This window comes from Protobothrops mucrosquamatus, unplaced genomic scaffold (genome assembly GCF_001527695.2).
Source record: "Protobothrops mucrosquamatus isolate PMUCROS unplaced genomic scaffold, P.Mucros_1.0 scaffold851, whole genome shotgun sequence".
Lineage (NCBI taxonomy): Eukaryota > Metazoa > Chordata > Lepidosauria > Squamata > Viperidae > Protobothrops > Protobothrops mucrosquamatus.
Genome location: NW_015387106.1, coordinates 636,757 through 654,031, shown reverse-complemented (window position 1 = coordinate 654,031; position 17,275 = coordinate 636,757). Strand labels below are relative to the sequence as shown.

The following is a 17,275-nucleotide window of genomic DNA, read 5'->3' as shown; positions in this document are numbered from 1 at the left end:
GGAAGGGACCTTGGAGGTCATCTAGTCCAACCCCCTGCTCAGGCAGGAAACCCTATACCATTTCAGACAAATGGCTGTCCAGTCTCTTCTTAAAAACTTCCAGTGTTGGAGCATTCACCGCTTCTGGAGGCAGGTTGTTCCACTGGTTAATTGTTCTCACTGTCAGGAAGTTTCTCCTTAGTTCTAGGTTGCTTCTCTCTTTGGTTAGTTTCCACCCATTGCTTCTCGTCCTGCCCTTAGGCGCTTTGGAGAATAGTTTGACTCCCTCTTCTTTGGGGCAGCCCCTGAGATACTGGAACATTGCTATCATGTCCCCCCTCGTCCTTCTCTTCATTAAACTAGACATACCCAATTCCAGCAAGTCCACAAGTCTTAAAATTGCCACGTTTGGAGTCCCCTGGCTCAGAGTGCCCATCGGCACACCTGCTGCTAGAAAGCTGGTGTGGCAGACCCCGGAGAAGCAACATCTCTCTATGGTTTCCCTATCAGAGGCTGCCTGCTTCTGTGTTTCTTCTTTTATTTTTCTGCAGAAAGACTGCAAAGTACCTTCAATCCTTACACTTTTAGCTATGAACACAACTGGGACCAGAATTTTTCTTGCTAAACAAGATGGTTGTTAAGTAGGACACAACCAATTTTATGATGTTATTATCCTGGCTGTTAAGGGAATCCTTATGGTTGTTAAGCAAATTATCTGGTCGTTAAGTAAATCAGGCTTTGCTCACTGAATCTGCTTGTCGGAAGCTGGCTGGGAAGGTCGCAAATGGTGAAGACATGACCCTGGGACACTTCAACCATCCAAAAAAAGATGCTGATTGACAAGCACCCGAATTTTGATCACACGACTGTGGGAATGATGCAGTGGTTGTAAGGGCGAGGATCGGTTGCAAGTCCCCCTTTTTTTAGAGTGTTGTAACGTTGAACGGTCGCTAAACAAACAGTTGTAAGTAGAGGATTACCTCTATATTAGATGCAAATTTCAATATGGATTTAGATATACTGGATTGTGCATTCAGATGTACCCAATGGGAAGCACATCCAAACTCAAGTTCTCGTCTGTACAGGTAGTCCTCATTTAGCAACTAGTGGTTGCTAAATGAAACCATGGTTGCTCATTTAGCAACGAAGTGGTTGCTAAATGAAACCATGATTGCTTATGACCTAATTTCAGCTTTCCCCTGCTTTATAGACCTATCAAGGTTCCAAATGTGAGAATTGGTCACAAAGTTACTTTTTCATCCCCGTCATAACTGCGAACAGTCACTAAATGAGGACTAGTTGCATTTTCAGTAGAATCTGTAGTACTTCCAGATGCATTTTTCATCTGTAAATTACACCAGCTTAACAAACATGTCTAAGACTTAAGACATCCAGACAAGGTTGTTGTTTTCCTAACAGAAAGTAAATCTGCTAGGGCTCAAATTTCCAAAATATTACTTGGATTAACTTGGAAATCATCTAAGAACATTTTATACAGCAACATCAAATCAAAAGCAGAGTTCTTGTAATCTGGGGTCCTGAAAAAAAAAAAATCACCCCACGCTAGAATCTTATTCAGCTTCTTCCCATGTAAATGAGAATTCATTTTGTAAAATCGTCAAGTGGTAAAAGAAAACGGCCAGGGATTTTAATGAAACTAGAATTCTCAGCCTTCCAAATTAGACTCCACTGTAGAATGGATGGGTAGCAATTTCTTCTGATAGCTTTTGTTTTCTACTAAAACCTCATTCACAAAGAATCTAATATTGCCGTGCTGAGTATTGCCGAACAATATGACTTTATTACAATTGAGCGTGGAAATGGAGCTGGAAATTCTTCTTGCAATCCCATTTCAGCCTGAGCAGGAGAAGAATTCCGGGGCACAGAAAGCTCCCTTTGAGATGAAGTGTGATGCACTTAACGGAACGTGATTTCGGAGAATTGCATGGCTACCTTAAGGCAGGGCTCAAGATGAAGTGTATTCAGCAGAAAAACTTGAGTTCAAACCACTGTCAACATCCACACTGGCAGCTGCTGCAGCCCCCGTAATGTTCGGAGAAGGCAATTGCGCATGAATAGTGCATTAAAACTTATGAGTTTGATCCTTCCTAACTGTGCATAAGAGCCCCAGCAGGGCGGGGAAGGTGCTGCTTGCTTCCTTTAGGGCATGGGGAGCAATGATGCATGGAAACAGTGGGGAAAAAAAAGACCATGAAGAAATTGTTTGTTGAAAGCTGGCCAGGAAAGGATTAACATCTGAGCAACTTTCCAGAAAAGCTGCCATTGAGGAACAAGGCGCTTTTTGATGCAGGGCCCCTGCAGGCCTGGTGCATGGTTGAAACCAGCCGCAGATGGATGGGGAAAAGAATATTTTACTTTATAGACAGACAGACAGAGAGAGAGAGAGAGAGAGAGAGAGAGAGAGAGAGAGAGAGAGAGAGAGAGAGAGAGAGAGAGATATGGATAGATGGATGGATGGATGGATGGATGGATGGATAGATAGATAGATAGATAGATAGATAGATAGATAGATAGATAGATAGATAGATAGATAGATAGATAGATAGATAGATAGATAGATAGATAAAGCTAGAGAGAGACAGGCAGGCAGAGATAGATAGATAGATAGATAGATAGATAGATAGATAGATAGATAGATAGATAGATAGATAGATAGATAGATAGATAGATAGATAGATAGATAGATAGATAGATAGATAGATATTGGCTTTTCCTTCAAAATAGATTTCTCTTTTCCTTCACATTGGACAGATGGATGGGTGGATGGATGGAGAGATGGAGAGACAGAGATGAAGATAAAATATTCAATTTGCTTGATACCAAGTGGCTTTCTCCACCTCAGTGTTGGGATATGGGAAGAACCGGAATCAAACTTGAGAAATAAAAAGCAATTATTTTTATTGGCCTGGGACCATAAGTAAATAATTGTAAGTGTAATTTGGAAGTCAGGTTATTAATCTATGGTTCAGTGTCCCTAATTTAACTATAATCCCCCCTGGTCTTCTAATAATAGGAAAAAACAGTAATTATACTAATCATACCGGCAACACAATGTGGTTGGGAAGGGTAATCTCTTGTGATGCTCTTAAGGAATGTCATCTTCAGGGTCTGTGGGGGCAAGCCTTCGCAGTCGTGCACCCGTTTCTCTGAAGCACCATCCCCTCCCCCCAAATTAGTCTGATCTCTACCTTACTGGTTGATTACTACTGGCTTTTCAACAATAATCAAGAACTTCCTCTATTTGCAGTTAAAGTTAGGATGGGATGGAGATAATTCTACTGACAGTTCTTCCTGTGGGAAAGCCATGTTGGTGACCTTTCCTCACCAAGATTTTCCACAGATGGAAGGGTTGGGACCTGACTCAGAGAGGATGGAAGGAAACTGGGAATGGTAAGTTCTCCTGAACCTACACTTCTTCCATTTCCAGATTGGGACCCTACACATATGTACAATATTTACTATTAGCATAAGAGAAGAGTAGAATCACAGTCTCCCCATTCACAGTCTAGTGCCTTCATCACTAGATCACTCTGGACCTTGGGTTGAGAGAGAGGAACTCGCCCAAACTCTTTAAGGGAGCTTCTGAATGAAGATGGACTAGAACATGGGACTTCTCATCTTCGCCTCTACATCAGCCTGCAGCTTTCTGTTTCTCTCTTTCCACAAGAGAAACACGGGGTGAAAACACCTTAGAAGCCACGGGGAGCAAACAGAAAGAATGTAGAAAGTTGTGTGAGGCCACCTCTTTCTTGCAGAGAGATTCTAGGATTCTGTCTCTATTTCAGGAGCCAGGATGGACTTGGAAGGGTTAATATCCTCTGTGCTCAGTTGACCAGAGACAATTAGAAGGCTTATCTTCCTCCTTAGATGTTCACAAACCAGAGCAGCAAGACTTCTGTATGTCAGAGATGGAAGGGCCCACACAAACTCACACCATGTGAGAATGGATGGTGAAATTAATGGAGTTGGCAGAGATGTCAGAACTGACTGCTTTGATTAAAGAAAAGACTTTGTCTAGCTTCTTGGATTTTTTTTCTCTCGAAACTGAAATCAATGACATTTTAACCTTGGATCTGGATTATTAGACTTGTTTATGATAATAGAAGTACTGTTTGTTATAGTTTATTCTACTTCAAAGTGTCATTGGTTTTTAGGGGTTTAGCTGTACCAAAGAAAGTTGGAAGTTACTTTTTTCTAGGGCTTTTTTTCCCTTTTAGTTTCAGCTCTGCAATTTTGCTTTTTCTCTACCCTCCCCTCTTTCTTTTTAATTTTTTTTTGGGTGTGTTTGGTATTTTATACTTTTCTGAAATAGAGATATTCACAAAAAATGCTGCCTAGTTCCATTGTGTCATGAAGATGGAAGCAGAAAGTCATGTACATACAAGGCACAACTATCCTCTGAGATGGGCCCATGTTGCTATTGCCATATAGCCAAGCAAATAGATAGACTGAGAAGGACCAGGGGTGACATGATAACAGTGTTCCAAAAAAAGAGAGGGGGGGTCAACCTATTATCCAAAGCACTGGAAGGCAGGACAAGAAATAATGGGTGGAAACTAATCAAGGAGAGAACCAACCTAGAACTAAGGGAAATTCTCTGATAATGAGAACAATTTACCAGTGGAATGACTTGCCTTCAGAAGTCGTGGGTTCTCCATCAATGGAAGTTTTTAAAGAAGAGATTGGACAACCATTTAATAAGAGAATAACAGAATAACAGAGTTGGAATGGACCTTAGAGGTCTTATAGTCAGGCAGGAAACCCTATCCCATTTCAGACGAATGGTTGTCCAATCTCTTTTTAAAACCTTCCAGTGTTGGAGCACTCACCACTTCTGGAGATTAGTCTGAAATGGTATAGTCGCCTGCTATAGCTGTTATTCCATTATTATGTTAAATAAGGAGGACATATCCTTGCTTGGAAATCTTTTTTTAAGCCACCAGATAATATCAACTCTCTTTCCAAAGGCGCAACTATTGTTTTGGGGACCTGGATAACCGTAGAACAACCTTCTGCCAGTGACTTCTGTCCACCCAATAAAATTGGGAAGGATGATCTGTTTCCATTCTCTTTCGGGGACCGTGGGGAAAAGGCTTCTCAGTCATCCACCCCCTTTTCTAGGGCAGACCCTCCCCCCAAATTAGATTGAAAAACCTCCCCCAAGTCTATTGGATTTTTGAGGAACTATTGAAACCTGGCTGTTTCAGACCACTTGGAAGCAGACTTGTTATGAGAACTCTCCTGATATTGATTTGTGTAAGCTGATGGTTACTCCTCAGGCATTGGGGCTGCGGTTTCTTTTTTTGTTGTATTGATTATTATTTTAATTTTCCTGTATCAAATAATGTAGGTTGCTCAGAGCCCTGTTTGAATGGAACAGCGTAGAAGCTGCAGTACATAAATAAATAAAATGAATATGACAATTGGAGGTTCCATTAAATCTTCCTTATATAGCTCACCTTTTCTCCTTGATCTCCTTTCACAGAAACCTTCCCAGAGGCTCTCACCTCCTAGGAAAAGAAGAGAGAAATAACATTACAGGCTAAAAGTCATAAAATCTTTCTTTGCCATAGCTTCTGGCAGTTCCTCTTCCAGAGAAAATAACAAGTATTCAGAGAAATTAGTTTAGCCTAATGAGTTTAACTGCTTCAGCCCCACAAGGAGCAAAGGAGAAATTGGAAGCTTTTTTTTTGAAGAAAAAAATTGGGTGTCATGTATTCAGGCCAAAAAGCAGAACAGCAGAACAGCAGAAAAACTCTGTTTAGCAACTAAACAGAGTGAATAATGTGATTTGGCATAGAGATAAATGATAGATAGATAGATAGATAGATAGATAGATAGATAGATAGATAGATAGATAGATAGATAGATAGATAGATAGATAGATAGATGGATGGATGGATGGATGGATGGATGGATGGATGGATGGATGGATGGATGGATGGATGGATGGATGGATGGATGGATGGAGGGATGGATGGATGGATGGATGGAGGGATGGATGGAGGGAGGGATGGAGGGAGGGATGGAGGGAGGGACGGAGGGACGGACAGACAGACAGACAGACAGACAGACAGATTTCTCTTTTCCTTCACATTAGATAGATGGATAGGTGGATCCAATTCAGACAACAGGCTAGCCCAGGGGTAGGCAACCTTGGCTCTTTTATGACACGTGGACTTCAACTCCCAGAATTCCTGAGCCAGCAATGGGCTAGCACAATATGAAACCAAAGAATTTCTCTGAATGTAGTAGTTGGATTCCTCCTGCCCCCCCCCAAAGTGCAAGTTGCTAGTGTCTACAGGAGTGGGTCAAAACATCAACATGGTAGCCACAGCCAAAAATTGAAAGCCCACCTACAATAAATATAAAAGGTGGGCGGAGCTTCAATTACATGGCTGTGACTGAAATACTGACTTTTTTTTTTAACCCCCCTGGATTCTCTGGAATATGTCACAGCAGATGGCAGGTTGATTGCTGGCTGATCTTTGTTGAACTTGAAAAAGTAAACATCTCCTTTGGTTTTGCAGTACATGCCTGTTGAGTCATTCACATACTTTCCATTAGGTAGAACAATTTCCCGTCTTATTTCATCTTTGCAGTAATCTTTTTTGTTTGTTTATCTTTTTCTTCGCATTCGAAACAAACTTAGGCAAGATGTTTTAACAACGTTAATGTTCTGTGCTGATGCGTAATTATTTTTGTGTTCATTATAGTAATATTGTTCTTGTCAGTTCAGGAAACAAATATAAGGATGTCTCTCTCTCTCTCTCTTTCTCTCTCTCTCTCTCTCTCTCTCTCTCCCCCCCCCCCTTTTTCTTTTAATAAATAAATGCTAATTTTTAGGAGCGTTGAGATCCGGAGGTTGCAAATCATTTTAGCATCTGAAGTTGTATCGTTTCTGTTGTCACAGCACCCTCCAAAAAGCCAAGACAGTTGACGAAACAGATTGGGCCTAAACAAAAACTCTTTTAGTGGGCCTTTCAGATTCTTCACACTCTCTGTTGTTGATCTTGAGAAAGCTCAGCAAATCAGATCTAGCTAATAATTGGATGGGACACCATGAGGGAATCTCAGGGCTGCAGGATAGAAGGGGAAGTCTGGCAATTGCCATAACTGAGGGGGAGGGGGAATTTGGGAGGGGACGAGTGTCGGACGTGTGAAAGAATGCTGTGGGAATTTTATTATTTTTTAAACAAATTTTATTGGTTTTTTTTAATTCTTAAGGCAACATATTCAGGACACACCGTGATGCTGGGGTAATCAAACATCTTAAAACAAGACATATATACATAATATAATCAATACATCAAATATTCCCTCTCTTTTTCCCCTCAAATAGCATAGTATATTTGGAATATCCAATTCTAGCTTAAATTTATTTAACCTGAACCTGTTTTTCAAATTAACTTTAAATAAAAACATTTTCAATTCAAATATCCCTTAGAATGCTGTGGGAATTTGAGGGCGTATGGACACTAGCAGGGACCAGAGATGTCAAAGTGAGCCATCTTCCTGCCTTCAAGGATGACGGCCCTGGGAAAGGAATTGACAGCGGTGCCTGAAGGACCAGGTTCCCAAAACATTGGGAACCTGATTGGACTAATCTCACAAGGGGGAGGGTTTGGGACATTGGGGATTGCTTTCAATTTCTGGTGCAATTTTCCTCCAGATTACATGGCTGCTGCCATTTGTGACTTTCCCATCTGGCTTGCGTCAAAATCAATGGGAGAAAGGAGCGCCGTGGCTCACCTGGTTAGGATGCTGCACTGACCAGCAGCAAGGCCAAGTTCGAGACCCAGGTGCTGCCGTGGGATGGAGTAAGCTCCTGTTCTTCGCTCCAGCTGAGAACATGAAAGGAACCCACCAACTGGGCATCCTCAGGTGAAGCCACCAGCTACTCCTTTCAACCTGGAAGCACCTCGGTGTTTCTGACATGAGTGGGATGCGAGTGGGATGCTTTACAACCCAATAATAATAATAATAATAATAATAATAATAATAATAATAATAATAGTAGTAGTAGTAGTAGTAGTAGTAGTAGTAGTAGTAGTAGTAGTAGTAGTAGTAGTAAAGTTGGAAGGGATCTTGGAGGTCATCTAGTCCAACCCCCTGCTCAGGCAGGAAACCCTATACCATTTCGGACAAATGGCTGTCCAGTCTCTTCTTAAAAACTTCCAGTGTTGGAGCATTCACCGCTTCTGGAGGCAGGTTGTTCCACTGGTTAATGGTTCTCACTGTCAGGAAGTTTCTCCTTAGTTCTAGGTTGCTTCTCTCCTTGATTAGTTTCCACCCGTTGCTTCTTGTCCTGCCTTCAGACGCTTTGGAAAATAGCTTGACTCCCTCTTCTTTGTGGCAGCCCCTGAGATATTGGAACACTGCTATCATGTCCCCCTTCGTCCTTCTCTTCATTAAACTAGACATACCCAATTCCAGCAACCGTTCCTTATATGCTTTAGCCTCCAGTCCCCTAATCATCTTTGTTGCTCTTCTCTGTACTCTTTCTAGAGTCTACACATCTTTCACTTAACACGATTCACTTAACAGCTGCAGGAAAAGTAGTCATAAAACTGGATGCAGCTCATCTGACCACCTTACTTCCCAATGGAAATTTTGGTCCCCCACTGTGGTTGTAAGTTGCGGCCTATCTGTACTTGCTTTCAATGGAGGGAAATTTGCTTAGCTGGCCCTTCAAAATGTCACATATCTCCCCACAAAGCATCTTAGCACCTTTGGAGAGCTGCTGCATGCACGCAGCAATATTTACAATTAAAAGAGAACTTGGAATGAAAAAGTTTGTGCTAAAGAAACTTACATCAGGGGAATTTACCAGTCTGGAAATGGAAGCAGGATAATTTGTGTTAATAAAACTGTTTCTCAGCAATTTATGTTCTCAATTACATGGAACAGGAAAAGATATTTACAAGTCTCCATATGTTTGAGGAGGCTACGCATATGAATATTTGGAATATTTTTCCCGTTTTTTAAAATATAGTTTAAAAAACACACTAGGAGACTGAGCTGTATGCCTCATGCTGAGCTTAATGGAATTACTGAGAAGTCTAAATACTTCAGCATTTCTCAATCTTAGCCACTTTAAGATGGGTAGACTTCAACTCCCAGAATTCCTGGGGAATTCTGGGAGTTGAAGTCAACCAGTGGTGGGATTCAGCCGGTTCGCACTAATTCAGCAGAACCGGTAGCTAATTCTTTGTTGCGCAGGCCCAGAACAGACTTCCGGAAGTGGCATCCACACAGAGAACCGGTAGTTCACATATTTGAATCCCATCACTGAAGTCAACCCATTTCAAAGTTGCCAAAGTTGAGAAACACTTGAGAGTTGCAGCTAGATTTTTACAAGGTTGTGAAAAAAACCCAACAGAGATGGAAACTACCTGGCAGGGAGAGAAGAGATTAATTGGAAATATCAGTTGGATTCCTCAAGGAATGATGACTAATCTTAGGAGGAAACATCTACAAAGGCGTCCATTGACTTCCAAGTTCACTACCAATCTGCTGATGAACCTAAAACCCCACTTGCCATCTCTAAACTGCAGATAGATGCAAGGTAGTTTGCATCCAAGGACTAAACTGGATGCTTGTTGTGAGCAAATACTGCAGATCATACCCAAGTCAGCCAGGTGAGTGTTGTAAAGTGCCTTCTAAACCTTTGGTACTTTCACATGACTTATGGACATAGATTTATGAATTCCCCCCAGTCCAGACTTTGGGGAAAAACTACCCAGAACAAGGGCCAAATATAAAAGGTGTGAATGGCAGCATTCTAACAATATTTCATTATTAGATTTTTATCTTACTGTTCTTCCAGGGTCCAAAGGGGTCTGCATAGCAATAGCAATAACATTTAGGCTCATATGCCACCCCATTGTGCTGTACAGCCCTTGGCAACGTCAGCCTTTTGCCCCCAACAATCTGGGTCCTCAATTTTACCAACCTCAGAAGGATGGAAGGCTGAGTCAACCTTGAGCCCTGTCAGGATCGAACGCCAGGCTGTGGGCTGAGTTTGCCTGCAATACTGCACACTAACCACTGTGCCACCAGGGCTCCTCATAGCCCACCCTTCTCTTCTTTGCCTCCCCCAAACAACTACACTGTGGGCTACTGTAAGTAGGGAGACAATGAGTAGCTCAAAACCACACAGATAGCTTCCATGGCTGAGGATCTCCCAGGGCCTGCCCAAAATCTTAAATCTCTTTATCAGGTTAGCTCTACAAGAAATATTGTTACCTCTGCCCACTTCTCAATTGCTTGCTCATCCTCACTTCTAGCAAAGCATCCCCCTCCCCTGTTTTTATTCTCTCTCTTTCACAGGCCCACTTTCTTCATTCACCAAGTGTCTCTCTCCTGCCATCCCTGGGAGGTGCTTGTTAGCAGACTTGACTTATGCTTCTCTTCAGACAACGGGGCGGTCCACCCGCTCTCCATCCATCAGGTCATACTTTGATGCTCTTGCTATCCAGGGTCTCCCACATACCACATCAATCACATGCATTTTTTTTTCTCCAGCTTGTCTCCCGTTCCTTCCTAACAAATAGATTTTCTCTCCTTTAGCTCTTCAGCTTTCTTCAAGTTTGTGGATTTGTGGGGGGGAAAAAATGAGGCAGATTTGATTCTAGCCCCAGACAGCGAATGAATGAAGCTGTTGTCCTCCTTGGTGAGAACATCTAAGAAGGAGGAGGGCAAGGGTTAAGCTTACCGGAAAACAGAGTTGCTAAAGCGGCTCTAAAATTCTGCCAAATCAGTCTGTTTTTCTTTAGGGATGAATAAATCACCTCCCAGTTGGACTACTGCAACACCCTGTACATGGGGCAGCCTTTGAAGAGCGTTCAGAAGCTGTAATTGTTCAAGAATACAATGGCACATGAAGTTTTGGGTGCACACGGTACATCTGTGTAACACCATTGCTTTGCAAGCTGCAGTGGTTTCTAGTAGGGAATTCAAAAATGTAGATCATCACTTGCAGGACCCCATCATTATCCCTGCCCACCCCACCAGATCTGGCAAAGTAGACTTGCTCCAGGACCTCTCTGTTAAACAGGATCATTGGGTTGGATCCAGAATAGGGTCCTTCTCTCTGACAGTAACTTCTTTATGGGGCAGTATCCATCTGATATTTGGATGGCCTTGACCTCATTTTATACCCCCTTCCCTGCTTACCATGGATACTCCTAGTAAGGTCTGCTATCATGACTGCCATTCTGCTAAGCTATGCATCACAAACTGACATCAGTAATGGGGGAAAGGAGCAGTGGGGGTAGGGACATAGGGAAGGAACCAGGAGGAATTGAAACCAAGCAGTACCATTCCATGGGAAGCATCAGCCATCTCAAGTCAACACAAAATAATGCGGAGCCAGACAGTACACAAGACAGGGACCGTTTCCTGACAGGGACAATTTGTTAACACCTGACTGGACATTGACTGATAAGCAAGGGAGCTGGCCAGGAACAAGGGATCTCTTTGCCTCTTCTGGAATCACTTTGGCTTTAGCGAAGTATACTTTTGGCTAACCATAGGCCAGGCGTCTTTCTTTCCTAACTGACCAAGTTGGGATGATTGGCATCTACGGTTTTACATTTAATTTTTGAAAAAGAATTTGCTTTCAAAATTATTACAAGGGAAAAGAGAATTTTGGAGATCTTTTAATGAGTGGACGGATTAATGGATACTCTGGTGTTATTTCCAATCACTCACACTTTCTTTGTACCATCCTCTCTTCAACAAGCTACAGATGATCTGGCTTCCCTTGTTTCAAATAAATTCCAAGGAAAAATATCAAACTCTGGACTTTTCAATTCTGATATTCTTGACCCCACTAGGTATGTGTGTGTGTGTGTGTGTGTGTGTGCATGTGGACATCTTCTCCTAGTATGATTGATGGAACTATGCTCTTTTTCTTAGAGAAATTCAGAAGTCCACTTGATTTCTCTGTCCCCAGATTTGGTGGAGAATTTCAAAAGGCCCTTTGTGTCAAGCTGTAGACTTAGTATGTTTTCATATCAGCTCTATATTGAAAAGTTTTCACATAATCCAAACAATTTCAAACTAGGCAACCTATGGACTATTAGAGAACAACCATCTCAAAATCCTGAAATCTTTTAGGAATTAAATTGGACAAGTTTTAATAGCATTGGATTGTGGTTATGAGCAAATGAATAATCAACACTGCACTTTTGATCATTAATAAAACTCTGGAATAAAGGATAGCAGTTGTAAAGATGAGAGACAACGTTTAAACTAGGTAAAAACAGAAATTCATTCACTTTGCAGTTTATTAGGAAGTTGCTTCTTGCAAGTCAACATAGTTCCCCCCCCCCTAATTTGGTAATATGACTTCTTGAACCACAATACAGCTATTCACTGATGCATAATATTAGAAAAAGAACACGTAAAACTATGTACACAAAAATAGCTGAACACACAAAACACGTACAGATTTTTGAATGGGCTTTTATAAGACGTTTCAAAACTTGATGGAGAGACAGGAAAAATGCACAGCAAGGATGAAAAAAACAAAAGTGAAATGGAGACCAAGACTAACTCCCATCCTCTCTGCTAACTGGAAAGTCCTGTCACTGAGAAATGGTCTCAGGACATTTTCCCCCACTGGAGAAATTTGAAGAAATCTCCCTTCATTTCCCTTGCCCATTAATTAAAAGGACATTTGTGCTCAAGTGTTTTGGTTCAGTCCTCAAAGCAAGCCAAAATTGGCCAGTATGAAATCAGGATGCTCGGCCTTCATCTCACATCCTTGCAGATGGAGATGCACATCACTTTCATCACCAGATTTGTATCCTCTTTAATGGAAGGACTGGGGTTCATTTATTTCCAGTCGAGTGCACACCTCCCTAAAGCAAGTGCAAGCAACACATAAGCCACAGACATCCACAGAGCTCAGTGCATTTCTCAAAATGCTGAAGTAGTGTTACATCTCCATGATGCAAGCTTTGCTGAGCACTCAGACAAATCATCCATCAGCAGACACATAGAGATAAGCAGCATCTACAGCACTATTCAAGAGACAATAAAATGCCAAAAAGTAAATAAAAAGACCAAAACATCTGCTCGCCAGCAAACAAAACCCAGATAAGCAGAGATCGACACCAGGATTAATATTAGACCAACAATCAAATGAATAATGCTCCACTAAAGGAGCTACCAACTCAGACAAACAGCTAACAATAAACAATAGCCTACTCAAGGTACCGCTAAAAACATTCCCACCAACAACCAAGCCACTTGTATATAAACAGAGAAGAATCCCCACTCCCTCCTAGCACTGATGGCATTATCGAGTTTGGTAATAAAATGTCTGCAAGAAAACAACCAAGCTCAGAGGGCACCAAGAACCCCAAAGCTCTGCCTTTTTGTACGGGTGTGTACAATTCAAGCACAACTATGGCAGAACTTGCATTGCCTTGGCTTTTGTCATTTGCTTCCCCTGGATCCTGCCCACACACATTTCTGCCTCCAGAAGCAAAATGGTAGATTTTTGCCAATGGAATTCTTTGCTTCAGAGTTTGGGCCAAATTAAAAGCCTGAATGTTCCTTATGGGGTCAAAATACTCAACATCAAAGATCTGCAAGTTGAAAACGGTTGCACGCTGCTTCCCTGAAGGTACTCTTAGAAAGATACTCTCAGCAGCAGAAGCAGAAGTAAGCTCAGCGTTGTAATAGGCTATTTTCAAATCTTGAGATTTGAGGATGACTATCCAATTTAGATCCTAACTTTCTGCCTCCCCGGTCAATAGGTATTTTATTTCTTCCACTGTCCCATTGAAGTCAACGGGCTGGTCAACAGAAGTGGGTGGCAAACCCCACCTTCTGAATCTAAACCTTGGCATTCTAGGGTCAGAAAGCATGGATTCACCCTATCATTTACAAGGTTGAAGCGTTCTTTAGCACGGGCTCTGCATGCAGACAGTCCTCGGCTTACAACAGTGACTTATGGTCCATTTTTCACAGTGACAACTATTGCAGCATCCGCATGGTCCTGTGATCAAAATTCAGATGCTCGGCAACCGGTTCGTATTTCTGACGGTTGCAGTGTCCCAGGGATCACGTGATCCCCTTTTGCGATCCTCTGACGAGCAAAGTCACTTTGGTAGGCCTGATTCACCTGAAAAACTGAGCCCTGGTGGCATGGTGGTTAGAATGCACCATGGCAGGCAAACTCTGTCCACAGCCTGGAGTTCACAGCCAGGTGGGGCTCAGCCTTCCATCCTTCCAAGGTGAGTAAAATGAGGATCCAGATTGTGGGGGGGGGGCAAGATGATGACCCCTTAAACCGCTTAGATACAGCTGTAAAGTATTTTGGAGCAGTATGCAAGTAATAATAATAATAATAAACTTGGAAGGGACCTTGGAGGTCATCTAGTCCAACCCTCTGCTCAGGCAGGAAACCCTACACCATTTCGGACAAATGGCTGTCCAGTCTCTTCTTAAAAACTTCCAGTGTTGGAGCATTCACCGCTTCTGGAGGCAGGTTGTTCCACTGGTTAATTATTCTAACTGTCAGGAAATTTCTCCTTAGTTCTAGGTTGCTTCTCTCTTTGGTCAGTTTCCATCCGTTGCTTCTTGTCCTGCCTTCAGGTGCTTTGGAGAATAGCTTGACTCCCTCTTCTTTGGGGCAGCCCCTGAGATACTGGAAGACTGCTATCATGTCCCCCCTCGTCCTTCTCTTTGTTAAACTAGACATACCCAATCCCAGCAACCATTCCTTATATGCTTTAGCCTCCAGTCCCCTAATTATCTTTGTTGCTCTTCTCTGTACTCTTTCTAGAGTCTCAGTATCTTTTTTACATCGTGGTGACCAAAACTGGATGCAGTATTCCAAGTGTGGCCTTACTAAGGCATTGTAAAGTGGTATTAACACTTCACATGATCTTGAGTGCTATTGCTACTAACTGAGCAACTACAGCGATTTACTTTAACAGTAGCAAGAAGGTCGTAAAATGGGAGAAAATTCATGTAACCAATGTCTCACTTACTGGAAGTAACAGAAAGTTTGTGGTCATAAATCAAGGACTATCTGTACAGAGTGGAACGTTACATGGCAACCTCCATTGTTCTCCCCCCCCACCCCAAGGTCTTCTCTCCAAAGGGGCCTTGCGTAGTTTCTAATCCCATTAATGGGAAATAGACTTCCCAACAACAAGGCTGGTCAGAAAGTGAAGTTGCCACCAAATGACCCCATTGCCTCCAGCAACTGCGTGGCATGCTGAGATATTAAATGCGGCGAATGCAATAGATTCATATATTACGTTGCTGTTTTTCATCTGTTCTTTCAACTGGGTAGCTTTCCTTCATCTGTCATATTAGTGGAATTAGGTTCTCAGACATTCCTTGCTCTACCCTGCGTCCAATTCCTTGCATTCCATCCCTTTTTTAAAAAAAAAAAGGCACATTTTTTTTGTCACTCAGATTTGACAGCAAAATATAAAATATCTCCAAATTGGTCGCAAATGTGCTCCCCACAAAATAATACAGCTGAGTGTGATTTAATTCCAGCTTGCTCTTTCTCCCTATTAGCCTATTTACCCAACTGTTGGGAGAGCTGCAAATGAGATTTCTATCAAAAGAGCCATTAAGTCAAAATGTACCCAGCGGTGGATTAAACTTATGCCAAATATATACCAGTTTCAGATTTTTTGAATCAAAACAAGTTATTTTGATGAAGCAATGGCCTCCCGCTGCAAGTGTTTATTGTTTTTCCATTAGGGTGTTTGCCATGACACTTCCAGAGTATAACTCTCCTTGTTTTCCTAAGAGGTGGCCATGTGAGTCTCTTAATGCAAAACCAACCAAGGTTTTTGTGTCACTTTCAAGCAATGTTTGTCAACCTCAGCTTGAGGTTGAGATATCTGGACTTCAACTCCCAGAATTCCCCAGTCAGTATGAAGTCCAGACATCTTAATGTTGCAGAACTTGAGAAACACTGCTTTAAAAACTATTTATACTATCAAATGGGCTTTTGTGGATCCTCTTCATCTGCGAAATGTCAATTAGACAAATTGATGCTATCATAAAATAATTTTGTAATTAAGGTTCCACAAGTCTTCTGGATTTTGGGGGGACAGAAGGGCTTTTTTTCCTGTCCCCAAAGTGATATGAATTAGTGATAGGGGTGATTCTGTCCAAGGGACATTGTACAATTGGTTTGAATGAAAGTTAACCCCAGTCTTTAGTAACTGGGCACAGGGCATCTGGTTTAACTAAATCTCTTAGCTCTTGAATTTCTTTCAGCTGAAGCCCAACTTTCACCTCTCTGGGAAATCATAGTAACCTGAAATTTATACGGAACCTTTTAATTCAATTTCAATATAATTTTAAATTGTTTTATATTCACCTTTTTACCATTTGTGAGCTTCTCAGATTCACGGTATCGGTGAGTTTGACAATATATAAATTGAATAAACAACAACAACAATAACAGCCAAGTGCAAAAGGCAGTTTTACTTGGTGCAGCTTACATTCAGTGACAATACCTTTAGCACCATCAAACAATGCCATCTGCCCCACCTGGGTCCTTGGGTGGATGAAAATGTAGCTACAAGAATAAAGTTAAAACTTTGCCTGTTGTTCTTTTATGCGCAATGGCCTCACAGCCACCATCTTGACTTTTATTTCCATAATCTGCAAACTTCCTTGAACCCAAGAAATCCTGGCTGTAGCTCAGGGTTGAACTGTGAGATCCTTGATGTTCCCTGAGCTTGGTTGTTTATTTAGAGATATTCCGTTACTCTAGTCAAGGAACTACCAACTCAGATAAACAAGCTAACACTAAACCACCATAATCAAGGAACTACCAATCACCAATGACAGCAATAGGAATAGCACTTATATACCACTCTATAGCTCTTTCCAGCACTCTCTGAGTGATTTACAATGTCAGCATTAATGCCCCCAGCAATCGGGGTCCTTATTGAACTGACCTTGGAAGGATGGAAGGATGGATCGAACCCCAGACTGTGAGCAGAGTTAGCCTGCAATAGTGCATTCTAACCACTGCGCCACCAGGGCTCATGAAGTTGCTACCTAGTATGGTAATGAAATGTCTGCAAGAAAACAACCATGGACCCCACAATCCTGCCTTTGTTTATCTCGCATCAACACTCCAACAGCCACAAAATTGCCCTGTCACTTTTCCTTTTTTAAATAGTGGAACTGTAATGATGCCCCCAGGTTTTTTTAAAAACAAATGTATGGAAAGCCGTTTCAAAGAGAAATGGAACATATTTCATGTTTAATTATA

The 17,275-nt window shown here is 41.8% G+C and overlaps 1 protein-coding gene across 1 annotated transcript in view; it reads right to left on the bottom strand.

Annotated features, from left to right (window-relative positions):
* COL16A1 (collagen type XVI alpha 1 chain) overlaps positions 1-17,275 on the bottom strand; it is a 203,642-nt gene that overhangs the window by 125,737 nt on the left and 60,630 nt on the right. Inside the window, exon 9 of the mRNA XM_029284696.1 lies at positions 5,460-5,510. Coding sequence (XP_029140529.1) covers positions 5,460-5,510 — 51 coding nt within the window. The remainder of the gene's footprint in view (positions 1-5,459; positions 5,511-17,275) is intronic.